Consider the following 14,732-nt stretch of genomic DNA (forward strand, 5'->3'; position numbering starts at 1 on the left):
GCTGCAACAGCCAGGAAGGTAACATTAAGTACAGTTATCACATAGGGAGCACATACCCACCGAGCTGCACAGCGCCTAGGCAGCCATCAGCGGCGCCACTGGTCACAGAAACAGCCAGGTAGGTAACAATACAAGCAGAGAGACAGTACAGTTATCACACATGGAACATATTTGGCTGAGCTGCACAGCTCCTAGGCAGCCATCAGCGGCGCCATCTTGATCATGCTGCTCAAAGGCAGCAGTAATAATATTATTTTCATGGCAACTGAAGCATGAGTTCAACCGGATGCAGCACTTTTCTTCCAAAGCTGGCACACCCTGCCAGCTTGTTGTTCAACGGGTGTGCAACTAGTGATGGTACAGCATACAGGCTTTGCAAACAGTGGTTACGGAGGTACATGGTACAAATCATTGTAAAGAGACAGTAAACAAAGAAAATACATAGCTTTCATCAGCTTAGAGGCTGAGAGAGATGGTAATTGGTGAAAAATAAAATGATGCCATGTGCGGGTGTAAGTCCAAATCCAGTCCAAACTCCAGTCAAACTCATGCTTCTGTTGCCATGATCTGTGTTGTCAGACTTCCAGCCAACTGCTACTGTCTGTTCCTTCCTGCTAATAAATTGATTGAATTAATATGGTGAAATTAATTGAAATAAAGGGTGACCATGTGGTATCTGATCATTTAACTTAAATAATTACTGTATACCTGACTAAAGCTGGGTACACACCTACCTGCATCTATTCTCATTCACTTCCTTATATCCCAGCTGTATTATGTACTAAGAATTGTGCTTTAATTGTGTTCTGTCCAGTTCTGTGTACCTTTTACTGTTCTATATGTACGGTGCTGGCAAGTACAATCACCATGTGGCGCCGCTGAATGGCTGCCTAGGTGCTGCACAGCTCAGTAATTATATGTTCCCCATGTCCGTGTCCCTCATTAGACTACATCTAGTGTGTGTGTGTGTGTGTGTGTGTGTGTGTGTGTGTGTGTGTGTATATATATATATATATATATATATATATATATATATATCTCAGTACTGTTACTGGCTACCTAGCTGGCTGTGCAATCCCCATGTTTTGCCTGGGTACTGCACAGCTCGGTAAATATGTTCCCCGTGTCCCTTTATTAGAATGCATCTAGTGCATATCTGTACATGTGATGTATATGTGTGATGTATATCTGTACTGCCATTGTTACTTGTACTGATAACCCTTTGTATTACAGTATGTGCATTGTTATTTTTAATGTCTGTAAAGCTCCTTGAGTCCTGTTGAAGAAAGTGTGCTATATAAATAAAACTTACTTACCTATACAGTAATCGGCCTGTTCTCTCGATATTGGGTGAAGACTATTATGTAGCACCGATGCAGTAGCATTAGCTGATTTTTACACTGCTTTATAACACTTCTGCGGTGCTTGGAACCAGCACAACTGTCTCATCTCCCAATCCCCAGAGGAGCCACTTGCCTTACTGCCACCATAGTCTTGCAGGGGGTCAAGGCTGATCAGGAGCGTTTAACCCAATTGTCTGGGGATCAAATATGTGTGGAACCAGCGTAAGGAATGCATTAATAAATGAATTGTAATGTTTGTCTATAAATACTTGGACCTGTTTTAACAATGTGCGTTCTCGGCATATCTTCCAAAAGTCATGGGGGGGAGATTTATCAAACTTTCAGGAGAAATAAAGTGGAGAAGTTGCCCATAGCAGAAAAGTGGGGTGTAAAGCTAGGTTCGCTGTAGCCCAGTTATCCGGTCGTTCATCTACTAACTGGCTAATAATTTTAATAGATGCTGACGTGTTCTGAGCGTGTTGTCAGTGCTGTTAGTTGAGTGATCTGTCAGGGCCAGTGTTCTCCAGTGAGCACACTGGCCCTGACACCGGCAGCATGCTGTATATTAATCGCTGTGCGATGGCTATCGCCCCTAAATACGGATCGATGTAGGAGCATTTTTGAACCGATCTGGTGAGATTGCTTAGAAAATGCCCTCAAATCACCGTGTTTAGGCCCCATTATAGTGCAGTATGGGCGCACACTCATCTGATAGTCACTCCATTGGGCTGAAGAAAGCAGAAAGGTTTCATAGGTAACTTTGCTACATCATCTCTTTTGAAAGTTTGATAATTCTCCACTATGGTACTTTAATAACCTCCCCATGCATTAAATGCAACAGCTTGTAATGTAAATTTCCTCTGATGAAATGTATTTATTTATCTATGCTTCTATTTTATTTTTCAACTTGCCCTCTAAATCTCCTTTCAGCCCTGACCAGAAATTTGAGGAACATATCAAGGATGAAAAGAGCATGGACTTTCAAAAGCGCTACATTCTCAAAAGAGATAACTCTAGTTTAGATAAGGATGATAATCAGGTGGGTGCCACTTAAATCTGTTTTGACCGTTACCCAATTTCAATCCAGTAGTCCACTGCTAATCCATTTCTCTGCACAGATGAGGATGAGATTGAAGGATGACAGAAGAAGCAAGTCCATCGAGGAGCGGGAAGAGGAATACCAGAGAGCTCGTGAGCGAATTTTTGCGCAAGAAGTAGGCAGAACATTTAATGATTAGAATTTATTACGTTGGCCAACCTTTGTAATTTCACCCCGTGAACATTAAATTTAGTTTGAGAAATAATTTGTCGGCATGTACGCAAATATATTTGTGTGTGTGTGTGCATAAAATTATTACAGCTGTTTTGGTTTACTGGTGGTTTAATGTGTTTGGCATGTGATGTTTTTTTTTATCTCCTATAAGTATAAATTTTACGCACAGCTTTTTTAGTATGAAAACAGAATAATTATGGAATTGCACATTAATTGGTAGTTTATTGCACCTGTAACTGATTGCATTATACATTTAAATTGTCTCGTTCCCAGTATTTAGAAATTATAGCTAACCTTACTTTTTTTTCTTTCTCCCAATGTATATTCTCTATTAGTCTCAGGAGAATTTCATCACTGATAAAAGGTAGGTGTGGTTTATGTAGAACCTTATCCATAACAATAAGTGTAACTTTGACTGCCAACAAGTAACGTACTGTTAAAATGCCAACAGAATTCAAGAGGAGGAGTCTAATATGACACAGCAAAGACGCCAGATATTTAGGTATTTACTGCTTAAACCTCATTGTCTGCATGTGTGTTCCACTTCCTTTTTTCCTTGCGATTTTCTTTTTTCCATGTATCTTTACAGTCCAGTTGTGTAAATTTCAGGATCAATAAAGACGCTTCAGGTAGATCAGGAAACAGCCTCTACAGCAGTACAGAGAATGATGTGAAGTATAATGAGCCTCGACCGTGGAGCAGTACGGACTCCGACAGCTCCATCCGAAACCTGAAGCCCGCTGTCACCAAAGCTAGCAGCTTCAGTGGGATTTCGGTTTTGACACGAGGGGATAGCTCTGGAAGCAGCAAAAGCACAGGCAGGCTTTCCAAAGCAGGTATCAGCGGTGTGCTCAAAAGTCGGCTGTCAAGGCGTTTTTTTTTTTTTTGTTCATTTTATATGCTTGAGTGGTCCTGTGTGCTTGCATTGAACATGCCTTCATTTAGTAACCTTGGCTCTGGAATTAGGGTCCCCAGTCTATTGCACACCAGTTTGTTGCACCCATGCTGCTGTAAAATTGACATTGACCTTTTGTTCCCCCAAGAACAATCTGGCCTGTCCTGGTAATACAGATCATTTTATATTTTAATTCACCCAATTTGTAGCAAGGTTTACACATTCTCTCTTCTGCTGGTGCCTAGTGGAAAAATGAGCACGTTAATGGTAACGGTCCAATATGCTTGCGTTAAGGCTTTTTAGCCAGTAATTCACATTTTGCTCTATTCTCATATGATAGAACATGGTTCCCAGTTACAAGTAGGGCCAATTTCGTATTTTACACCTAGAAAAAACAATTCTATTAAATAGCCTTGACTCAAAAATTAACCCAATATTCCAGCTAAGACTGTAAAATGTATTCTAGGATCATATTTTTCAATAGATAATTCTTGAATACTAAACCTTGAGTCATTGAAAAATAGCTGTGCAGGATCCTAGAGATCCAGCTGCAACCTTCAGTTGCGATTCTCTCTGTATTAAAATATATTTATATCTCAGAGTTGACTATTGTAAATATTGGTTATTATAAAAATATAATAAATCATGCAAACACAAAAACAATATCCAAATTGTTCAAGATATGCTGATTTGCTGTTAATTATAATTCCTAATTTGATCCTTTCATAAAGGATCTTTAAAAATTCCACACAGCCTTTATAGAACTACAAAGTAAAATGTATAATGCAGTTATATTTCATAACCGGTATATCAGGGTGTACAAATGTTATCGTTTGTACACCCTGGTGTCTAACCTATGTTACACTAAAATCAGCAATCCGTTGGCACTGCTATCTTTGCACCATCAGTACTGGGATATCCAGGGGGATTGTTACATTATAAAAACATTGTATCTGAAGTAGTTCCATTAGTGAGATGGAGTCAAATGGGATTGTTCTGCAAAAAGTAGATGTTTCATTGGACTTTAACCATTCAACTTGACTTTGTACTTTTATAAAGGCTTTACAGATTTTTAAAAAAGATTCTTTAGTATAGTATCAAATTATTATAATTGTTGTTACCAGTTTTTTATATGTTGCAAACATATTTTACAGCACTTTACAGATAATATTTAGCCATGTGCAATCAGTCCCTGCCCTAGTGGAGCTTAGAATCTATATTCCCTAGCACATGTACATGCACACACATTCATCCTACTGTTTTTTTCTTTTTTGGGGAGCCAATTAACCCACCAGTATATTTTTGAATCGTGGGAGGTTACCGGAGTACCCAGGGGGAACTCCAGCAAGCATGAGAAGATTATACAAACTCCACACAGTTATGGCCATGGTTGGAATACAACCCACGACCTCAGTGCTGTGAGGCAGTAATGCTAACCATTTTCCTAACCATGCTGCCTTAAACAGCATACCTTGAATAACTGGATGTTGTGTTAATGTTTGTGTGTTAATCAATGTTTTTTTCTCTACCATTCACATTTAATGTCAGTGAATTAGCAGAATAGGTCTTTTTTTTTGTTGTTGACACAATACATTTATTTTTCTAGTTTTGCAAAGTAAATGACCAGTTTTTTTAGGTATACTTCAGCCCAAAATAGCACGATTTGCAGATCATTTAATTAGCAATTGGGATAACCTTATTTTAATCTATTTCCTTAATGTCATTAGTAAACTAATCCTTTTCTTTAGGTCCAAATTGAGTGCATTTGAAGCCTTTGCATAGTTTTCCTCTGGTAACTTCTAATTTAACAGCTGCAAATAAGCCACTAACATGAGCTAAGCTATTGGTACAGATCCACAGCTTTGGGAAGGATACATTGTGGTTAAAAAATAAAAAAATATAGAATGGTTTAGATGCACCGGTTCATGGTAGGGGCAACTTTCACAGACCACTTCACATATGTACATGCAGATATAATTGTAAGGAAGTCCTTTGGTTCATGTAGGGATGATTATATCGCCTGTGGGAATAGTTTCCAGAACTGAGCAGGCAATCTCATCGAGCTTAGAATTGTCATGGTGCTTCATGCTTATGGCTTCATGCAGAATGGCTTAACTTTGCATGATGTTGTGTTTAGTGTTCCTTCATCAATGTTTAAAGTGGACTACCAACCTTTCAGTGGAGGCAGGTGTTTTTGTTTGACACAGCTCTTTGATTTAGCATATATATATATATATATATATATATATATATATATATATATATATATATATATATAACGGTCCAGGGTTTACTTCCAATATGTCTGACATCGCTCAATTATATATTGTGTTGGCTCTGCAGCACAGTCGATGCTGATATATCGTGCAGATATATCAGCTGTGGTGTGCAGTCAACCAGCCAACCACCCATACTGCAGAGACGACATAGCTGGGCAGGTACATTTGAAATGCCTGTCTAGCAGTGCCCTGACTATTTCAAGCAGTCAATTGGTAAGTGTGTAAGCTTATCTAATTGGTTATGCTCTACATAATGGCGAATCACTGCTTCCATAGCATCTGGTTGTTTGGTCCACTTTAACACTACTAGTTGCATGTTTTGCTTCATAAGTCTTAGATTCTTATTTCTTCACCCCTTGGTGTGAGTGACCTGTTACTGCTTCTGTCCTTCTTGCACCTGGGGAGTTAATTTTTTTTTGCATGTGTCCAATGTACATGTCGTTTTTGATCTGTAGGTAAAAAATACATATATGTATTTTTTTTTTTTCATTGCTCCTTTCCCATAGGTTCAGAGTCTTCTAGTAGTGTAGGGTCGTCCACTGGTTCTCTGTCACACACCCAGCAGCCTCTTCCAGTAACCGCTATAAACCAGCCTTCACATGGCGCTGCTACCGTCTACCCACCTGTCAGCACTAGTAACACTCTTTCCTTTGATGGTGGCTTAAGTGGGCAAGTGGCTCCTTCTAGCACTAGCTTCTTTTTACTTCCCTTGGAAGCCACAGGCATTCCACCTGGCAGTATTCTGATCAACCCTCAAACAGGTTTGTACTGCTCCATATTTAAAAGGACATCATTGTGTGTGTTTCTTTGTTTTTGTTATATGTGTCTTTTTCTAATACACTGTATAGTTTTGATCTGTAATGTTAGCTTTCAGTTCAGCTTCAAGTGATTGATTGAAGTCAATCCCATGAAACGTCTGGTTACACCCTAAAACTATATATTGTTTGGCGCAGGGTTTACATCCAGTATGTCTGACATCGCTCAATGATATAATGGGTGAAATTTAATAGGATGAGATATTCAGAAAGTGAGAGATTTGGTAAGAAATATCCAGGTTTTTTAAAGCGGCAATCATTTACACTTCAAAATCAAACTGGTTTTGCCGTGTAAATGATTGCTGCTTTAAAAAACCTGGCGATTTCTTATTAAATCTCTCACTTTTGGAATATCTCATCCTGCTAAATTTCCCCCTTTGGGTTGGCTCTGCAGCACAGTCGATGCTGATATATCTTGCAGATGTATCGGCTGTGGTGTGCAGTCAACCCACCAACCACCCATACGCTGGCTGCAGAGTCGACATAGCAATTGATAAGTGTGTATGCTTATCTAATTGGCCAGGTTCTACAGGATGGCAAATCACCCAAGTGAGTACCAAGCCTAAACTGGTATAGGTTGTGACAATTTAGCCATGCCCTTTTCTGTGGATTTAAATGGATTTCTGTTCCTTTTTGTGAACATGTCATGAGAGGGTAGGAATTTTTTATTATGTTGTGTTACCAATAGTCTAATATGGAAATTATTGGCCTTAGATTACTTTAATGTTATGTAACACAAACTGTTATGTAACCACCTAGCTCTGAAGAGTGATAACCCTATTAAAAGCTGGGATCTGATTGGTTGCAATGGTTTGCAGTACCAGTTTAATAACACCATTATGGTATGTTTCCACTAGGGATATAGTTACTTTTTATATGTTAACCATTGAGCATAAGGGCAATGAAGTAAAATTAAAATCCTATGTTTTAGAAGATATATAAATGTGTTTATTTAATATTTGTGGCAACTATCAAAATGGAGGCAGAGCTCCTAGGATCAGTCAGGGGGAATTTAATTAGCCTCGGGCTATGCCATGCTGAGAACCGCTCCAGGTTTCATACTCGGAGGGATTTAATTAAACTGCTTTTCCCTGCGCTTTAACCCATTGATTTCTTTTCAAGTTCAGAATCAATGGGTTTCCCTGCAGCTGATGAAGCTGTGAGGAAAGTCAACCTCTGTTGCTTAGCGTGCGAGGTATTCCTGCTATTGTAATAGGCCGGTGTAGGTAATTATGCGTGGTCTAAACACCATGGCTATGGAGTTCCCTCCTCAATCTACAATGTGTAGCCATTAAATCCCCATATCGTATGTTCTGATGAAAAGTATTATTTATACAGTGCCTAGCTGTGTCTATAAAACCAAAAAGCTTACAGGTACAGGTTCAGACTACTCCTTTTGGTAAATACTTATTTCATATGTATTCCTTATCTACTTTGTAGATTAATGTGTGTTAAATGTTGCAAAAATGTTTGCCATTAAAATGATAAAGCCTGCAAGGGGTACATTTACTAAAGCTAATAAAAATGAAAAGGTGATGTTGCCCACAGCAACTAATCAGATGTTTATCATTTTCTAGGATGCAATCTAGAAATGACAGGCAGAATCTGATTGGTTGCTATGGGCTACATCACATTTTCATTTTTATTTTTAGAAGTTTTGATAAATTTACCCCTGCACTTTTCGTACAAATCTTGTGATAGTTGCAGTGTCTTATAGCAGCCTGCAGGTGGTGCGGTTTCCCATGTATTTCAATCGATTTTTCCTTACATAGAAGGGTTTCTGCATGTACTGTATAAATGTTTGATCTTTTGTATTTAACCATCATTTATTTTATTTTGTCATGGATAATTAATACTTTATGCAAATTGTTCCAGTGTATCTGTTGTAGTTAATGAAAATCCTTTTAGTATCTAGCTATGATATGAACCAGTTGCTATGTGTGTGTTTTTAAATGTAAATGTGCAGAAAGAATTGTTTGTCTAGAACAGGTATGTCCGAACTGTGGCCCTCCAGCTGTTGTGAAACTACACATCCCAGCATGCCTTGCCATAGTTTTAGCATTCCCTAATAGCAAAACTGTGGCAAGGCATGATGGGATTTGTAGTCTCAACAGCTGGAGGGCCATCGTTTGGACATGCCTGGTCTAGAATCTCTGTTACACTATTTACTACTGTGTGTTGAAGCAGGGATATTAAATGAAGATTTGTCCTCTTTCCACAGGTCAGCCATTTATAAACCCAGACGGCACTCCAGTTGTATATAATCCTCCTGTGACTCAGCAACCAGTTAGGACCCAAGTGCCTGCACCCACTCATCCTCCTCCGCCCCCACCTCCTCCCCCCGCCCCTCCACAACAGGCTCCAAACCACATAATACCACAGGTATGTATAGAGCCAGCCATCTGTATTTTCCCTATGATCTCTGATCGGAACGTGCTGTGTTTATGAGCATTTACTGTACAGAAATGGCAATTACACTGATACACTGAGATAACCAAGAAGATTAATTGCCCAGCATTTGCTGGACTGGGCAATAATGGGCACAAGTTGAGAAACCATTTAGAAAAGGACCAAATAATGGCATGGCTAGTTATTTGATTTGTGTACATAATGAATAGATGTCAGATTAATTTACAGTCTCCGTAGTAACTAGACATGTGTAATAGACCAACTTACCCACTGAAAACTATATGTCCATCTGGAATGGACAGTGTTCGGTATTATAATTGTTCTGAAAGTATTTACATACATATAGTAAATGGCTGGTAAGCACAGGTGAGATTGCAGATGACCCAGAATTCCAAGGTTAGTGCCTTTATGGATACAGTAAATTGTCTGCTAATTCTCAAAAGTGAGGAACGTTTGATGGGGGCAGATGAGGTAGTATACCATTTCAGGCCCATTATGTGGTTCCCCATTCCTGATATCCAGGGAATGTATATATCATCATCATCATCATCCATCATCCCCCCCCAAAGTGAAGCCCCTTAAATTTCCATATTTATGTAGCTTGCTCATAGTCCCCAATACCACAGATGTCCCATTTTTGTCCGATGTTCCTTTTGATGTATTTGCAAGGACAGTGATTATCACTTCTGTTGTGCCACAAAATACAGTTATTAAATAGTGAGTCAAAATAAAAAATAAAAATCCTGCACTGATGTATATTTAAAACAAATAGCGCCACATCAGCAACTTTTTTTCGGTACTTGTTTCCTATCTGGGCGCCCGCTAAGTTAATTGCGCACCATGCTATTCTCCGTAGAGAAATCTGATCGCATCGCATCGTACACATACACGATATTGAACGATGCGATGCGATGCAATTCGATTTCCCATAGGAAACAATGTTAAATGGATGAATTTACCCAAATCAGCATAGGGAAGAATGGTAAATGGGCCAGAAACCCCAAAAAAACCCACAGAGCAGTGGAATGTCCCCCCAAAAGTAGTTGACGCCACCCCGCCATCAACGTGAACCCGAAGCGTGGCGAGCGCAGCGGGCCGCGTCCTCCGACCTTTTCATGCCCTACTATCCACTAGGGCGTGGAGTGAGAATAGAATAGTGTGGCGAGCGCAGCGAGCCACCGAGCCCGAAGCGTGGCGAGCGGACGCGGATACCTTCACAGGTAAACGCGTCCCTTCGCGGGCTTCCCAGGTGTCCGTGTCGCCATGGACACCTGGGAAGCCCGCGAGGGGACGCGTATAACTGTGAAGGTATCCGCGTCCCCTCGCTGCGCTCGCCACGCTTCGGGCTCGGTGGCTCGCTGCGCTCGCCACACTATTCTATTCTCACTCCACGCCCTAGTGGATAGTAGGGCATGAAAAGGTCGGAGGACGCGTACCGCCGCCCCTCGCGGGCTCGCTGCGCTCGCCACGCTTCGGGTTCACGTTGATGGCGGGGTGGCGTCAACTACTTTTGGGGGGACATTTCAATGTTCAGGGGGGTTTTTGGCCCATTTACTATTGTTCCTATGATAATTTGGCTAAATTGAGCCATTTCACATTGTTTCCTATGGGAAATCGAATCGGATCGCATCGCATCGTTCAATATCGTGTATGTGTACGATGCGATGCGATCCGATTTCATTACGGTGCCGTACGTAGAAAACCTGGGCGCCCAGATTGGAAACAAGTACCTTTTTTTCTTTACTACCTGGGGCCCTTCGTCTCTCTGTAAAATGTTAATTTGGCTGCGGAGGTTTTAGTTCACAGGGACTCATAGCTCTTACTAGAAGTTTGAGAAATATTCCCTATGATTTTTTTTTATTGTTTTTTTTACACCAATACCCAGTAGCAGTATGTAAATGTATTGCGATAAAAAAAAAAAAGGGGGATTACTAGTGCAAATGGGAAAAAATCTTGCCATGTTCATATCCATATGTACAAACCCTCATACCATAGTAATAGTTATAGCATTTATGGTCATGTTTTCACATAGCGGATGAATGCGTTGTCTTGTGTTACGCCCACCAACGGTGAATGTAGCATTATCACACATCCATGGTGAGCTGTAAGTGACTGAGCACAGTCTGTACCAGTCTTTAAGTACTAACCTTTTTTATAATGGAAGCTTACGGCTGCTGCTGTCTACATAACTACATAATGTTCGTCTGTCTGCCTTTCTTCGCTACACCCTCTCACTCTTTACAAGAATCTCTGCTCCATTATGGTGTTTTTGGACGATTTATTTATTGTGATGTCATTTTGGGACCATCCCCAAAGTGTTTTTACAGCCGCAGTTTCTTCCCCACCCCCCAATCTGAGTTGTCATGCGTGATCCCTGTAGTTCCTAGTCATGAGTAAGCAGAAATGAATGACTGGGTATGGAATGACCACCCTGTGCAGTGGAATTAAATCCACACTCGAAGCATCTGCTCTGGAGTCAAGAAACTGAGACGTACTGTAGACAGCTGTCGAAATATTTATGTCTTTATAACATCTCTGATTTCATCCTGGAAGTTGGATTCGCCCACGTGTCCATTTAATCTGATCGGTCCCGGTCCAGACAGGAATGCCACATATTTTATCTATGAACTTAAAAGCTAATTACTCCCGGACACTTGTTGGTCATTATAAACTCATGTTACCTTGATTCACGTAGCTGTTACTTTTACATTCATGTTTTTCACTGAACTGCTCCTGTCACTATAAATGCTAATTTGCCACCGTATCACACAAGTATGTTATAAACTGACTTATTTTCAAAATCAAATAAATCTAAAATCAGAAGTAACAAGTAAACTTGACATCCATAACCTGCCTCCTGGCTTTATTGGACAGGTGCCACACCATTTGTTTTTCCATCAGTCTCTGCTGTACCTTTGTGCAGTCCCTAGGAAATGGGCTTGAGTAGACAGAGGTCGGGATGTGGTCATTAAATCGACCACTAATGGTTGGCAGTGACTAGGTAGATGTACCTTTAGGGCGACCATTCCAAAAGGTTGACAAAAGCACAAAACTCATGTCAACCTTTTGATTGTCAACCTTGCCTATGTCGACTATAAGCTTGTAACTACCTTTTAACAGTGTCGACCCTTTTAGTTGTCGCCGGCCTAGTCACTGTCAACCATTGTTGTTCGACCTATTCACTGTCGACCTGGACATGTCTATCCACTGACTGCATGCCCTTTGGCTAGTTGTAAAGATACATTCATGGTTAAAGATACATTCATGGTTAAAGATACATTCATGGTTAAAGATGCATTCATGGTTAAAGATGCATTCATGGTTAAAGATGCATTCATGGTTAAAGATGCATTCATGGTTAAAGATACATTCATGGTTAAAGATGCATTCATGGTTAAAGATATTTTCATTTTAAATTGTAATGTAATTGTAATGTTTTCACTGATTTTTTTTTTTTTTCCTTAGAACTGCCCCACCTGTATATGTATAGTGCATGTACCCATTTTATAACCTGAACCAATATTTGTGACATTGCAGCCAAAGGATTCACTCAGAACCAGGAGAACATTTATAGACCTGAGTATTCATAGGGATTGTGTTAGAACAGCCAACTTAAATGTTGGATCCTTTTGTGTGTGGCCGATGGGTGCACTGATATAATTGTTTTTCTGAAAGTCCATTTAAATGTTTCCATATGTGTTTTTCTTGTCTTATTAACCAAGTCTGTTTTGACTGTTACTCCTTCAGCCTATCCGGTCTCTGCTGTCTTCTTCGCAACCTGTTCAGTACCCAGCCGTCTCTTATCCACCCCCGCTCCTGCAAGTCTCACCCACTCAGCAGTACACTGTGGTACTTTCTTCTGCTCTTCTCTATGTGTGCATTGTTCTGTGCAGCTTTCTTTGTGTATGTTGTGTGGTGTGTTTTTTTTGTGTGTCTCTTTTATAAATGCATGGCTTTTACACCAATACAGATTACTACATATATGGGAACCATCTGTCTTCCTATTATTTATACATATAAATAGAAATTCTTTTGCAACAAAATAAGTGTGTATTGATTCTACTTGTGTTATACAACTGATTAATCTGTACACTTCCTTAGCACACAAAGAAAATATTTCTTCGTTAACTAAAATTTTTAGATAAAGTTTATAGATTTGTATTTCATAGAATAATTGCTTTTTTAGAGGTTTGCAGTTGCCAAGGTAACTTTTTAAACCGTTTTACAACAATGATGAATACATGTTTTTAATTTTATTAGCAACTGTGTCTTGTCCCTTGCATTATTGAATACTTTGTGGGCTGATATTTTTTGGAAATATTGCCGCACATATATTCAATTAAGCCTTTTCCAACCGTATTGAACCCTGTCAGATTCGACTTTCTAAAAAGTCGAATCTGCATGGTTGAAATCGGCTGCTGGAGTGTTGAATATGGAGCCCTTTTTTTGACCAAATTGTCGAAATCCACATGTATTAAGACTGTTTGAATTCTTCCAACAATGCAATGACACTGTAGGTATCATTAATAAGTTGACAAGTTCTAGCTGCTCTCCACTGTATATTGGCTCTGAATGAATTCTTCCTGTGCATTTGAGGGGAACCGGTCACCTGCACACATTGGCATCTGTTTAGTTGGATGATAGTCCTGAGAATGCAGCCACTTGTACTCCACTGAATATAAGTCTGGTGTCATAAATAATGAAGCAGCACCTTCTTGATGTACAGTAACTGGTTCATAGCTAATTTATAGACTGCTGACTGACCACTACTGTTTATATGTAATTGGTTCATTTTTAGTCAATAGAAATAAAGCAAACCTGTTTTCTGGCATTTATACCTCACTAGTTACCAGTCCATCAAAATAACGGAATAACATCTAGTGGCTGCCAGCATGTAATACACACACACCCCCCCCCCCCTCACCCAGGGGTGAGGAGCAGCATTATCTTTTTATTACACAGGATAGCTTATTACTATTGTACTTAGACGTGGAATTAGCTGTTTTGTATATAGCAACCTTTTATATAATTCTGGTCTTTTTTTTTTTCTTAAGTTGACCTTGCAAGAGTTGCCAAATTTATATTATATTTTTATTTTTTTTATTCGTTCATTTGTAATGTGGAATGTAGTTTCGAGTGCACACTCCAGCAGAGTGTGCCACCCAAGCATTTTGTTTGGTGGAAAGAACAGAATATAGTTTAAAGGTATATAAAAAAAATTAATTAGTTGCCCTTTTCCCTAAATCTCTCATAATCAGGATTTTGGGGGGTAATAAATGTCATAGAATGTCTGTCAACTATCTGCTATATTTGTCTGCCTTATTCCAGTCTTATGGGCCCCATACATCAGCAATTAATTGTGACAATCCTCAGATCTGGAGATGATTGCCACAATTAATTTTAGATGTGTGGGCTCCCCCTTTTGGCAATCCCAATCAAAAATTAATAGGGATCGCCAATCGATTGCTTAATCATATTTTTAAACATGTTTAATAATCTGGTATCTGCAGATCTTTTTTATATGTGTGGGTGTTCCCAATTCGTCGTCTTCATCTATTCACATTATGAACAGCTGAAATGACAATCGATTGGGCAATTTCCAGATATGAAGATGTAATCTTTAGATGGAAAAATCTGCCGATCATGGAAATAAATCTGTAATGTGTGGGCAAGTCAAATAGATTGTAGAATCCATTTATCTGGCCAAAAAATCACTGG

General features: G+C 39.5%; 1 protein-coding gene across 9 annotated transcripts in view; it reads left to right on the forward strand.

Annotated features, from left to right (window-relative positions):
• The window catches only part of R3HDM1 (R3H domain containing 1), a 134,519-nt gene that overhangs the window by 93,191 nt on the left and 26,596 nt on the right, over window positions 1-14,732 (forward strand). For 6 of the 9 annotated variants that reach the window (XR_014450812.1, XR_014450813.1, XM_083153826.1 and 3 more), the window contains 8 exons: window positions 2,274-2,382; window positions 2,462-2,557; window positions 2,952-2,980; window positions 3,068-3,118; window positions 3,226-3,452; window positions 6,297-6,551; window positions 8,827-8,987; window positions 12,762-12,863. Coding sequence is in view for 7 of the 9 variants with exons in the window: in XM_083153826.1 (XP_083009952.1) it covers window positions 2,274-2,382; window positions 2,462-2,557; window positions 2,952-2,980; window positions 3,068-3,118; window positions 3,226-3,452; window positions 6,297-6,551; window positions 8,827-8,987; window positions 12,762-12,863 (1,030 nt within the window). In the remaining 2 variants the exon portion in view is untranslated. The remainder of the gene's footprint in view (window positions 1-2,273; window positions 2,383-2,461; window positions 2,558-2,951; window positions 2,981-3,067; window positions 3,119-3,225; window positions 3,453-6,296; window positions 6,552-8,826; window positions 8,988-12,761; window positions 12,864-14,732) is intronic. The other 3 variants (XM_083153827.1, XM_083153830.1, XM_083153832.1) reach the window with 3 other exon arrangements.

Source organism: Crinia signifera, chromosome 7 (genome assembly GCF_055691185.1).
Source record: "Crinia signifera chromosome 7, ASM5569118v1, whole genome shotgun sequence".
In the NCBI taxonomy this organism is placed as follows: domain Eukaryota; kingdom Metazoa; phylum Chordata; class Amphibia; order Anura; family Myobatrachidae; genus Crinia; species Crinia signifera.